Source organism: Myodes glareolus, chromosome 23, assembly GCF_982192425.1.
Source record: "Myodes glareolus chromosome 23, mMyoGla1.1, whole genome shotgun sequence".
NCBI classification, from domain to species: Eukaryota; Metazoa; Chordata; class Mammalia; order Rodentia; family Cricetidae; genus Myodes; species Myodes glareolus.
Window position 1 is genome coordinate 32,924,299 of NC_142048.1, and position 14,136 is coordinate 32,938,434.

The 14,136-nt window shown below is 42.4% G+C and overlaps 1 protein-coding gene across 1 annotated transcript in view; it reads left to right on the top strand.

Annotated features, from left to right (window-relative positions):
* Positions 1 to 14,136, top strand: part of Mtmr7 (myotubularin related protein 7) — an 81,563-nt gene that overhangs the window by 11,848 nt on the left and 55,579 nt on the right. Inside the window, exon 2 of the mRNA XM_087901125.1 lies at positions 12,231 to 12,353. Coding sequence (XP_087757251.1) covers positions 12,231 to 12,353 — 123 coding nt within the window. The remainder of the gene's footprint in view (positions 1 to 12,230; positions 12,354 to 14,136) is intronic.

Below are 14,136 nucleotides of genomic sequence, written 5' to 3' on the forward strand. Positions count from 1 at the left end.
GGGGGGGGGTGCTGCCTTTTGGACTGAGTAGATAGCCTGAAAGCCTGTCCGTGCCTTTGTTTGCTAACTTGCATGCTTCTCATATGGTCTTGTGTAAAGGCCTGGCTCTCTGATAGTAACATCGCTGTCACACCTAGTTTCACGGAACTGACATCATTTGGAGTTAAACAAGCATATTGTAATCATTTTTTACAATGTATTTGTAATCTCTATATGGAAATCTCTATATGGAAAACCATTTCATTTCTAGAGCATTTCTTTCTCAAGCCCCATTCCCTTTCTCCTGTACGCTTTCCAGTGGCTTCCCACCATCTTCAGCATCAAAGTTGAGCTCATATCGTGGTTCGTAAGACCCTCCAAGATTCATCTTTGTAACCAGTGCCAGCTCATCCATTCCTCCCCACCTGGACACCTCTGATCTGCCTCCTTACCACCTGCACATCCATGGCCGCTCCTACCTTTGTATTTTCTCCCCTCTTCTTGGCTTGTTCTTTCCTCCATTCTTCCACATGGCTGACTCATTTGGCTCTCTCTTGAACGTATTCGCCATTTTATTACAGAAGCCCTTCCTGTCAGACCACTGTCTGATGTGTTTGTGTGCTTTCATTTCCTCCTCCAGATCTTTGGTCCTCTAGCATCAACAGATGCATGCACACAAATTTTATTTTATTTTTCCATCTGGTGTATTGTCTATTTCTTGCCCACACATCCCCAAGTAGAATGCAGGTGGTGACTTTAACTCAGCTATTTATGTATCCCCAGCATCCAAGCCAGCGTCTGCTATGAGGGGAAAAACCCTTACACTGTCCAGTGAATGAAGAGAGAATATGGTTTAATGTGACTTGGGATCCAAGATTAAAGACCTTTCATTGCCTTTGTTTCTTATTATCCTTCAAGATTGTATCATTTTAATTATAGAACATAAGTTCTCTTTTCCTTTATTATCCCTAGTCTTTGGCTCTTTTGCTTACAATGTACTCCATAATAGAATATTCCTTTTTATCTCATCTGAAAATTCAGATTTAGTAAGAGTACCTTCCTGTTTAATCATACCCAATTCTACCTGTAAATTCTAATATGCTTTGTTTTTAACCAAAGCATTATTAATTTTCCTTTGTTGGACAAATATTTTAGCACATATGCTAGGCATTAGCCTACAAAGATGAAAAAATGGTGGTGCCCATCCCTAGGGATCCTACACTTGAGGGGGGTTGACCTGCAGTTGTTAGGGATTATTGCTTCTGGAATCCAGTAAGCCATGGAATAACTTTAAAAAGTGGGCGCCAACATTGTTCATGGGGCTTCAGGATCAAATACAGAATAACTAGTGCCTTCCTTGCCATTGGATTCTAAGCAGTGCTGTAGGAATTGCATGCACTAAGGCAGTGCTTGGTAAGTGTAAAATGAGTGTTAACTACCAGAGGCATCATAGCAGCTTAAAGGATAGAGAATGGCCACTGCATGGGGTGGTTGAGCAAGGAGGTATTAGTGGGTAGGCCTGAGTATTAGGATGAGCTGAGCATGTCACTTCCCCGTGGTGGGGCAGTAGTGCAGCTTTTCCTTCAGAACTCAGAAGAGGCCTCCTATTTTTGTGTCCGTGAGATATTTACTTTGCACTCATTTCGTAGAGAGGGAATAATGGTCTCTTAAGGGCTCTATAGTAAGAGGAGGAAGAGCATGTGGTATGGTTGTGCAGTCTGTCTTTCAGGGCTTCAGCATTCAAGAGTACAGCATTCTGGGGACGTGTGGACACGATGCAGCCCGGCTTGTCCCTGGAGGAGCCCGGCTTGCCCCTGGGTAGATGCCCTCCACTCTTCCATCCCCAGGCCCTGTCAGGTTTGGTGGGAGAGGCTTACCCCCCTCTCTGCCCAAGGTGTCTCTTCTCGTTGGACCACAGTAAGTTCCATTTGGCACAGCTTGGCCTTGGAAAAATGTTTTCCCATAGCTTTCGAAGAGCTTTGTAAGTAAAAGGTTTATTTAGCTTTTTATCAGTTAATGCTTTTGTTAGAAATCAAATTCAGAAGAATTTCAGAAATATTTTTTGAGAAATGTATCCTTATCACAAAAAATAAAGCCTCTGGCATTCTGTATTGATTCACTACAAGGTCTTTTTCTCCCAAAACTAGTTAACTTTTTAAAAAATGACTTTATTCTATTTAATACATCTATCATTAATAGAGTACCCCATACACTTCATATTTGAATTATATCAGGCCTAGCATCTGTTCTTCATTTACTTTTTAAACGCTTTTTTCAATCCCTTTCTCTTAATTTATGCTTGCAGAAAATGGTATTTTTGGTTGAGGTTATTTTAAGGTGGCATTGAAATAAATCCTGGGACTGTCCTTTTGTTCAGCAGCACATGTTCCTTTGAGGTACACATCCAGGGTCACCCTACCAAAATAAATCCTTCGGCCCCTTGCAAACTCTCAAGTGTCTGGCCACTTTTGAGAGCCGACTTGTGGCATGATGTTTGCAGTTGCCCCCGAGCCACAGGCGCGCCCTTCTCTGGCCTTTCCCAGGGGTTCCCAGCACTCTTGTTCTGTCAGTAGCATTGCTCTGTGTCACCGTTTTAACTCCAGGCTCTACTGCGGATAGTTCAGTGTCAGCTGGCCCCGTTCTCTCAGCAATGAGCTACACGGGTAGAACAGCGTCCTGCTTTTGTGTGAACATTTTAGCTCCATTCAGAATTGATCGACTGGTTTCCTTCCCTTGACCTAAGTCAGTTTGAAGAACCTAAATACAGAAAATGAAACTGTTTTTTTTTCTCATTTTTAAAAGAAAAATTCTCAAATCCTTTGTTTTTCCAGATGGACTATAACTATATAGGAATAACTTGAGACTGTATGTGGCTCTCAAATCTTGAGAAGGATGTGCATCCAGAACTTCTTTTTCCTGTGTGGTAGAAGGACTTAAACATGCCCAGAAAACTGGGAAATGTATTGCTTATTTACTTTGAAATCTGATACACTGAAAAAAAAATCCCCCTAATATGCATGGAATTCCAAGATTTTAACCTTTTTGAAAAAAATGTAGTTAGGCTGTACCTTTCTGTTCTTCTCCTGGGAGTTTTCAAAACTGCGTCATGATTATACAGGGATGGAGTTCTCCACTAACGTGGATCTGTCTAAACCCATTGGATTGTAAATCTGCTTCAGACTGAGATGCGGATTTTCCCTCTTGAAACCCTCCTGCTTCAGTTAGTCTGGACGCCTCCAGCCCTGTCCAGAGAAAAGTTTGTGCTGAAGCGGCTAGAATTGAAAATGTGGGCTAAATATCTGTTGCTGGAGAAACGAGGAAGGTGAAGGTTTAGCTGTGACTATAAATCTTGATGTGCCGCTCTGTCTCCGAAGGGTAGTCAGTGGGGTCTCTCTTGTGTGGGGAGTGAAAGGAAGGAGCTGCTGAGCCAATCCGGTGGGCCTGTGCCGTGGAAGGGCCCCAGCTGCAGCAGAGGGGAGCTGTTGCAGCTGTGGGTAGAGTGAGGGACATGTAGAAGGCCGACTGTTCCATGTGTGCTGACTCATTGTCAGTCTCCTTGGCCCTTAAGATGTTTGTGCGGTCTGTATGCAGGCTGTGCGTCCTGTACTAGCAGTCCTGGCTCTCAGATTGCATCATTATGTGGCTTTCTGGATGTGCATGTGACCCAGGGAGCTGCAGTGCTGGTGGGGCATCTGATACTTTTCTGTCCATAGATGCAGTGGATGGTAAGGCTGGGGTTGCTGGAGCGGCCTGGAGCATGCAGAGCCCTGCGCATGCAGGAGGGTGTGGTCAGGAGTCAGTGTGTGAGGAACTGGGTGTTCTGAGTTCCTGCCAGTCTGAAGCAAGTGTTACCATTGACCTTTGTTGGCATATGATTTAGTAACATCTCTGGCCTGAGCCATGTGAGACTCAGATTTCTCTTTCTCCTAGAAGGTTTGTAACAGCTGGATGGAATCCAATAATCTGTGCCTTGTTACTCATTGGGAACCTTTGGTAAATTGTCTGGGTCCCTGGCACACAATAGGCATTCAGCAAATGAATATAATTAAATAATAAATTTATTAAGTTGCAGACCTTAAAGTGATAGGGCTCAGCTGTCTAATTGTCAATGGGTTAATTCGCAGGTGCCATGCTTGCTACCCATGTTTTTGCATTAATTTGGTTGCACAGCAGTGTATCTCTGCATGAGTTGTACTGAGGCCCTAAGGGTCCCCGAAGGCAGAATGTTGCTTTTGGTTTCATGGCGTGCATTTCCTCGGGTTGTGCTCTGTATTTTTTTCCCCTTCCCGTACTTGTTCTTCTGTCTCTGACCTTTGAATGAAATGGTCCTGGGAAACAACTTTCGTTGGTTTTATAGTTCTGAACAGTTGAAATATGCCTTTGGGGGGAGAGGATTGGTGTTCATTTTTTTCTACCAAAAGGCTTGACTGGAAAATCCTTGAAGCTTCACAAATACTGCTGTTTATTTGATTAGGCAATCTTATATAAGAAGAAAAAAGAAAGTGCTTCCTTTTTAAATTAGAAAATTCACCACCCCCTAATTATAAGATTGTAGCAATTCTGAATGGTCTGAAGAATTTGTTTTTGCTTCAGTTTTTCTTCTTGTGTTTCAGAGTGCTTTGTCAACTATAATTGAATACATCTCTGGTTACCACTACATTAGCATAAGGGAATTGTGCTATAGATGTGAGTATTCACTGGGAGAAAGAAGTAAGACTTGGGTCTCTGATATGGATTAACTTAATGATAATTACTTTTGTTGAGAACCATTGAGGCATACAACACCCCCACCACACATACGTTCATTCTCTCTCTGCCTCGGTCTCTCTGTCTCTCTGTCTCTCTCTCTTTTACTCTGAGTGGGACTATTGATAGTTCAGGAGCTTTGGAACATCTTGAAACATCATATCAATTGTTATGTGGATAATGACATCTTCCATAAACAATATCACTTTGGAATTTCCAAATATATATGTGCAAATATTGCATGACTAATGGATGGTTATTGTTAATTGTGTACTTGACAGAATCTAGAATCACTTGGAAATAGGTCTCTGAGCATGCATGGGAGGGCTATCTTAATTAGTTAACTGATGTGTTGAGATCCATCATTTTAATTACAAAAAGCATTTTTATGTGTGTAGGTTTTTGCCTGTATGTGTATCAGTGTACCATGTATGTGCTTGGTATCCATAGAGGCCAGAAGGTGTTGGAATCTTCTGGAACTAGTTAGTGATGGTTGTGAACTTGCATGTGGGTACTAGAGTTGATCCCCAGACCTCTGGAAGACCATCCAGTGCTTTTATAAACACTGAGCCTTTTCTCCAGTCCCAGGAAGACCCATCCTGATTGTGGGCAGAACCATTTCCTAGACAGGGGATTCTGGATTGTGTGCAGTGGGCAAAGTAAACCAAGTCTGCATTTATCCCTTCCCGTTTCTCAACTCTACATGACAGTGTGACCTACTCCATGAGGCTCTTGATACAGTGAATCCCCTGCTGGGATGGAGCATAACCTGAACTGTGAGCCTTTCCTTTAAGTTGGTTTTGTCAGAGTATCCCCACCATACCAACAGGAAAAGAAATGAAGGCACTACTGAGAAGACTTGGCTCATCAAGCGTTTCTCCCCAGTTGCAGGCGGTCTTACAGCTCCTGATGGGATAGCTACCTTTGCAGACCTCAAGGCATTGCCAGACACTGTGAAACAGTCAGGAAATTGGGCTGTTCAGGTCAGACATAGGGTTTGCACCATCAAGAGTAGAGCAGGAGGGCTCAGATGGCTAGCCAACCTGCTTGTCCCTTCTCTAGCTTCAACACACCTTTTCACTTGTACCCATAAAGATTCTGATTAGAGTTTCTGGGAAATTGGAGGTTGGAGTTTTGATCCATGACTCTTTTCTGGTTTTACAATGTGAGGGTTCTGGGATTGAACTCAGATCCTCTCTACTGACTGAGTTTTCTTGCCCAGAAAGGCTTTCTTTTATTCAATCTTAAAAAATTTTTAATAGAGTTATATTGTATGTAATGCCAAAGTAGAGATTCAGTATGATGTTCATTCTGTTAGGTCAATCAAAGGGCTTTGCTTTTAAGACCATCAGTTCAGATTTTAAACCAAATTATAATTATGGCAAGTGGAAATAACTCAAGAAACCTTTCAGACTCTGGCTTGCAACTAGTTTTTTTCCTAACTTAAAAGGAAAAGTGAGAGGGTTGTAAGACCAAGGAGCTCAGCCTGGACTCCTCCAGTGACCAGGAAGGTGTGCATGCCTGTGGGCTGTTCATGGCTTCACTTGGTGTGCAGAGCAGTGTTGAGCACTGCAGCCTTGGCCTGGCTCAGATACTGCTGTTGCAGAGGCTGGGCCTTCCTTTCCTTAGAAAGCTGGAAGAGTTTCCTGTTGATCATTCACCTTCCCACATGGCTGGGTTTCCACCATGGCTGTGTTGTATTCTGCATGGTCTCTAAAATACTGTTGAGACAGAGCTACAGCATCCTGGAATTAAGGGAGATGCTGGAGACCCTTAGTTTCTTCCTGTAGGTCAAAAGCAGAGAACTCAGTTGTCTCTGCCTAGCAAGTCCCGTTTCAGAATCTCATCCAGAGCCCAGGCCTCTTGAATACTTTCCTTTTCATGTTGGTAGAGTCAGAAAATGTCATGATACCAAATTTAGCATGGCAAACTATTTATCTAGCTGCTTTTCTTAGGTTAGAACATAAACTTGTCTTTGGTTTTGGCTGCTGCAGACATTTTGATTTCTTTCTGTTCAACAGTCTCTGGACCTCTTCCCCTAAATGATTGACAGTGACCTTCAGCCTAATTTATGGAGCACCGAGGACTTGGTATTTGGCCTGAGAACATTTTGTGGCACTGCCGTTGGTCCTTCTCCCATCCTTTTCAGTGAATGGTAACTCTGCCTGGGAACTCCTTGTCTTGCAGGGCAGCTGTTCTTACCCAGGTAGTCTCAGATGATTCTGCATCCCAGAGCGCTCACCAGTCCCATATCTGACCTGCAGGGTGGAAAGCAGTATCCTCTTCTGGTGGGGATTAGCAGGTGTCGTGGTGAGAGTTGCCGGAGAGAGGTCCTGTCTGTTGGTGATTTAGAAGATCCACCTCCTGACTTCAAGCAGAAAAGGGAAGAGGAAGGTGTCTGTTCTGCAGCCAGGGAGATGGAGCCCTGTGTCTTGACTGAGGCTTTTCAACCTTGTCCTAGAAAAGCTCACAAAACCCTTCATTTTCCTCAGCGCCGACCTGGCAGAGGAGGAAGGGGAGTAATGAGGGAACTTAAACTGTCACAGTGCTTCCTATGGACCTGTAAGGTCCTGGAAGCCAACAGTGGCTGTCATGTCATTTTGTTTTCCCTCAGTATCCAGCACAGTGCTGCATATCAGCATCTTGTGGAAGGCAATGACGTTTACTGTTTGCGCTCTTATTAGTTCAGGGAATCCTGAAAGTCAGTTTGTACCAGTGTTTGGGCTCTTGTTTCCAATTTCCAAGCTTCTGTCTTTGCATTTGTCTCAAAGGCTATCTTGACAGTGTTTGTGAATATAGTTTTTCAGTGTAACTGTACCTAAATAAATCACCCTGGTTTCAAAGCTCTAGTTTTATGTATCAAATTGCTTGAAGTAATTGTGAATTCGTTATCTTAATGTTATTTTTTAAATAGCAGTACTAGAATAGCCTCAGAAGCATCTGCCGTTGTCCACAACCGTGATGAATGACAAGCCTAGGTTTTAGAGTTAGTCACCTCCATCTGAGGACGTTGAGCAAATATCTGACAGAACTGAGAAATGGAAATTACCAAGAACCTGACTCATGAGTGTATGAGCAAATAGTTTGACAGAATTTAGAAATGGAAATTATGAAGAATCTGACTCATGAGTATATTGTGTGGTTTAAGTGAGGTCAGACGTCCAAAGTGAGAGATAATATATTTCATGGCACAGTGTAAGAACACACCTAGAAGGTTTGGGATTTCTTTTTTATTTATTACTGGTGGTAATTTTTATATGGACCATGACAGCACCTTGGCTGTCCTGGAACTCATTCTGTAGACCAGGCTGGCCTCGAATTCACAGAGATCAGCCTGCCTCTGCCTCCTGAGTGCTGGGATTAAAGGTGTGCGCCACCACCGCCTTGGCCCTCTGTTTTGAATACCTCTGCCTCTTGTCCCTTGGAAGTCCAAAGCTGTCTTGAGAGTGTCTGACAGCTTCCATGGCAGCTTGTGTTTTTTTTTCTCCCCTTGGTCCCTCTTATTCCCAGTGGTTTTAACATTTATTATTTATCTTTACTCCCTGATGCAGAACCTGCCTCTTCCTTAATCACACTTCGAGTCTTCAAATATTAAAGCTGGTATGCCGGACGGTTTTGGCTAAGGCAGGATTGATGGCACAGGAAAGCACACAGGTTAGATCCCGACATGCCTTCCTGGGAATTGCTTCCCCTACCCCTGCTGCGCCTTATTCAGAGCACCTACAATGAGACATGACGGACAGTGCTCAGGTTTGGATTATGCTTTTAGGCATGATTTTTTTTCCTCTTATATTACAGGATCTTTAAACTTAAACTAGTTCTTGTCCTACAGTTGGAAAAAAAATAGCTCAGTCTTAAAACCTGAGAAACTTTATAGAGTTGGGGAAGAATTCTGCACAAGTAGCGTAAGTAGGTTCTTGCTCTCAGCGATCCCTCTGATCCTTTGGAAAGGGACCCTTTCTCATCCTTTAAAGTGTAGGGCATAACAGCCTCTCACACACCTCCTAAAGTCACTGATCAATACCTGTGTCACAGCCCAGGTGCTCTTGTGTGGGCAACTGCTCTAGGCGGGCGGCATAAACTGGGAGAGGCCTAACAGTGTGGCGGGCTAAAGTCTCATGCGATAGCCAACTTTATTCAGAGCATCAGATGGTTTGTACCCTGAGGGTTAAGGACAGCCACCTGTGGCAAAAACATGTTTCCCATAGAGACATGAACAACAGCAGCTGAAGTGAGCTCTCTCTTATCCACTACACCTTGGAGGAGCATGAAAACAGGATCCAAGAACAATTCTGTGTTTTCGAAGACTCTTGTTTTCTTGGCGTTTTCTCACAAGCACTAAGAGTTCTGCTCGCACGACTCCATTCTTGGCTCTTTGAACTGTCTTTGGCTTTGTGTGTCTGAATGGTCAGGATTGCCTCCTGTCCTGCCACACCCTCACTTCCATCCTTAGCACTTATGTGTCCTCTGGTGGCTCTGTGTAACTTCCAGTCTTGGTGTTCCCAAGCCTCTTGTTGCTGAAGGACCAGAGTCTACTGTGTTCCCGACTCCAGTGCGGCCTTGCTCCATGTCCCTGCAGCAGCTGACATAGCCGTTCTCTCTGCCCCCTGACAGTACAGTGTGCCACTTACGCCATCCTCCCTGACTGTTCCTGTGAATGCCTTGCACACCCCTCTCCCTGAGAACTTTAAACACTGGATGTCCACAGGTGTCTTCTCTCCCCAGTTGTCATACTCTCCAAGGTTACCTCTTCCGGCCATGACTTCAGCATTTCATATAATGACAGAGTCTATAACTTTACTGCATTTGAGCAAAGCTGAGACACCAGTAGTAAGAAGCATCACAATGTGATGTCCCACAGAGGAAGAAAAGTGCCAAATAAATAGCGTAGTGATGTGCAACCCCGTTAATCGTATAGATGGATTTCATTTCAAAGGTGTCAGCTTAGTGGTAAATGCACGGGCCAGAATCCTGAGTGTGATTTCCTTAGCGTGTATTAAATGCCATTTTCAGAGCGTGAGCTCCTGCTGTAAGTCATTTTCCCAGGGGCCGGCAAAACAGTTGCAATCACTCTGTCCAAGAAATGAGTAGTTTTCCAAGTCTCGTCTTCAGTTATGAGAAGCATTGCTGCTGTGTAGATGAGACAGACCTGAGACAGCCGAACAATGAAGCACAGCTATTAAACCAGTAGGTCTTAAGGATGATGCCAGAATGCAGGAATTTATTTCATTTAAGGTTGTTCCAGCTACCTTAGCACGCTGTGAGGTGGCCCCTGAACATTTGGTGCGGGAGAATTGTCTCTATTCTGTCAATCATGTATTTTAATAAAACGCTGATTGGCGAGGCAGGAAGTGGAGGCGGGTCAACCAGACAGGAAGTAGAGGCGGGGCAATGAGAACAGAAATATTCTGGAAGCAGGAAGCTCCCTCTGCCATTCCTGCCCAGACCACCAAAGAGGCAGCATGTAACTTGCCCAACTGAGAAAGGTACTGGCTAATGTAGATAAGGATAATGGGGTAACATAAGTTATAAGAGCTAATAAGTAGCCTGACCTAATGGGCCAATCAGTTTATAACCTAATGTAGACTTTGTGTGATTTTCTTTAGGTTTGCCGACTTTTTGGGGTGCCGGACGGGACAGAAACCCCAACAAGCTGGCCCTCATGCTACAAACATTGCTCTGTCTTACACCCTTTGTCCTGTGATGGAATTGTCATATTCAGTACCCATTTCTTGTATTGGTGCACACATTGGCAGAACATTTTGGTATTTTTCTTTCATTTATTTTTCATCCATTTATTTTTTTTTTCTTCTATAGCTTCAAAATTGCTTTTGACAGCTCTGGGACCCGTGAGAATGATTGCCAGACTTTGAAATTTAATTTTCCTGCAGCAGCATCCAAAGTTAACAAAAAGACATGGGAATAATTCCATTAAGTCTCCCCATCTGCCAACATCTGTGTCCCTCACGTTGTTCTACTGGGCTTTCTAAAAATAATTTTAAGTGGTATAACCGCTTTCATTTCTGTAGGGAGAAGATTTCATACTTGATATTTTTACCTTAAATTATTACCTTATATTATTACCTTATGTTCAGTATATTGAATAACGTTCAGTTTCATTAGTCCTAAAAGTAGAAAAACATGATTTATGTTTCATTTTTGCATATTGTTAATTAGTATACGAACTCTAACTAATTTAGCTACATAACCTCTAAACAGCCAAATGATTTTTCCCCCAGAGAAATGCTCTAAAAGGCAGTGGTGGCTCAAGCCTTTAATCCCAGCACTCAGGAGTCAAAGGCAGGCTGATCTCTGTGAGTTCAAGGCTAACCTGGTCTACAAGAGCTAGTTCCAGGACAGACTCCAAAACTACAGAGAAACCCTGTCTCGAAAAATGTATCTTCTTAGTTTTCTCTTTCCATAGCTTTTTCATAATACCTTTCTTAAAGTTGGTTCAAAATAGAATGTTTGGTAAATAAAATTACACCACCATGTGAGAACTGAAAAAGAAAAAGTGCCTTAAAATAGTCTTGGATCAAAGAAGAGGTAAGGCCTGCCATATTGGACTTGATTGAGAGTGAGTAAAGGAGCTGCAGTCCATGGAGCTAAAGAGATGGCTCGGCACTTACGGGTCAGTGGCTCACAGTCTCCTCGGCCCCGCTCCAGGATATCCTGTGCCACCTTCTTGCGTGCTCAGGAACCTGCTCTCATGTGCACAAACCCAGTGTAACTGAAAACAAAGTCAACCTTAACATAAAAGGGGGGCTGTTTTCGCTAAAGAATTCTGTGTTCCAGTTTTCACACACCGGGTGCAGGGTGCCTTGTCCTCTCTGGTCCTCTCTGTGGTTTGTCATGTGGTAGTCCCACTGCAATAACCTTGAAATTGCTCTGCAGAAAAACACACAAAGGCTTGATGAAAAGCATTTCTGTCCACCCAACAGTTGGAGGAGAATTCCATTCATTATAGAATCATTAGAAACTTTTTCCAGCAAATCAACGCAGATCTCAATCTTTAGGGTTTCTTTATGTACTTTTCTCTGATAGGTTTCTCCCATATGCATCTTTGTATTCCCGACTGTTGTAGTTTATGTGAAGGCAGATATTCATATGCCATGTTTACAACTTTACAAACGCATAGAAAATTATGCTGTTTTCTTTCCTGTAGAACGTAGCTCATATTCATACAGTCATTATGTACATGCAGAGCTTTAATGCATAAGTGTGTTGACTTAAATTTGAGATTTTGTATAAATACAATAAAATAAAACCTCTGACCTTTTTAACCCTCAAGGAAAGAATACAGCTTGTTAATGTTTTGTGAGACATTTAGAGTCATATTTTCATAACTGGTATTTTATGATTTGATATACATGATCCTAGTCTGCCACTGAATGTATATTTTGATTTAATTATTGGAGACATCCTCAGATGTAAATTTTAGAGTAAATATAAGGTTACTGAATATTTTGTGCTTGGATCTTTTGATTTTCCTCAAACTTCTCTAGGTTGAGAATGTCCGCTTGGTAGATCGAGTGTCTTGTAAAAAATCAGCACTGGGGACTTTGTATTTGACGGCTACTCATGTCATATTCGTGGAAAATTCACCTGACACGAGGAAAGAAACCTGGGTACGCTGTCTGTGTTTTTGGTCTTACATGTTTTTCATTTGTTTCAGAGAAGGGAACATGGATTATTTTGGGCATTTGGAGGTGATTTCTGGGGTATATTAGAAAAGGGATGTCCTTCTGAAATCACAGTCATATCTACCTGATGCATCTATGTATCTTAAACATTAACTATTTAGACACCATCAAAGCTAGAGCTAGCAGTGGCCTAGAGCTGCCGGAACTTCATGCCATAACCGTGGAGAAGAACTTCAGTCTTGCCGGTTGTAGCATGCCCCTACCTGATTTGCTGTAGGTAGTTTTTTGCAGGGTGCTTTAGAATACTTGGTAGTTTTTGAAAGTTTCATACTTTCATACAGTGTGTATTGACCAGATGCTTCCCTCCACTCCCCTTAGTGTCCTCATCCTGTCTCCCTGTCAACTTCATTTCCTCCTCTTATGGTTGTTAATAATGCCCTAGTTCAGTCAGGACTGTCCATATGCACAGGGTTATATTGCTGACCACTGGGGCCATGGCCCGAGAGGAGAGTGACTCTCCCTTTATCAACAGCTCTCAGTTGCTAGTAGTTCCCCCAAGGAGGGTGGGGCCTCAGAGGTCCCTCCCCCATGCACGATCTTATAGATTATCTGTTCTATTATTTTATTATATTGACTTGACTTTTCTGATAATTTCAAAAAGAAGGGAAAGCTGGAGACCAGTCCCGCCACTAGGTATTTTTGTGTTTAATCATCAAAGCATTAGACGTTTCTGACATTATATAGCACCACAAACATGACTTTATAAACTGCAGCCAAAATCTTGTTGTAGATTTCGTTTCTATACTCCACGGACAGGGCTACAGTTAGTGAAAGGTAGCCAGAACCACACAGTGGACAGGAACTTCATCGAGACCTGCCCTTAAAGACAGACCATAGATCTCTTCAAAAGCCAGGGAGACACAGTCCAGAATGGTTTATTTTCTTATCAGTTGGTTTCTTAATGGAATGATGATTGCAGAGGTTCTAGATGAGGCAAGAAAGCAAGGAATGTGGAGTTACTGATCAGAGGGTTCAAAGTTTCAGATAGATAGGAGGACAAGGTTTTGAAACCTCAAATTGCATTATATACCAGGGTTTATAGTAAATCATGATGTATTATATATTTCAAAGTATCTTGAGTAAATTTCAAATGTATCACCATAAAAATCATAGCTCAGAAAGTTGATGCACACACACACAGACATATGTGTGTATGTATGTATGTATATGTTGATTTAATCATCCACATTTTGGTGTGTGTATATATATATGTATGTATATATGTGTATATATATATATATATTAGAATAGCACTGTGCTATGATCTGTCCACTGAAAATAACAAACTGTGAGAAAGTGAAATATTTTCATTTGTAGCCTGCCTGACCACCAACAGCTTAGAGACCAAGTAGCCATTGAACTTGAGCATCCCATGTGGAATTAAGGAGCATGGTGGCACTTCCCAGTGGAGCCATCTCTAACTTTTGTTGATCTCAAAAGTTTATTTTACTAACTTCCCATGACCTTATTTAATTTTAGCTATCAAATGCATTCAGCATTTGACTCCCAAAATGTTCCCTACCTGGAGCTGTGCAAATTTAAATGCTGAATATTTCTCTTCAAAATAATAAGTGCGACTATCAGGCAGTTTGGAACTGAAAACTAAAGCTACAGTCGTCTATAGCTGATTCTTACTTGGAATCTCCCAGTTCTTATAAACAGAGTACAGGTGTTGAGTGAAGCACATGTTGAGGGATGTTTCCTGTCC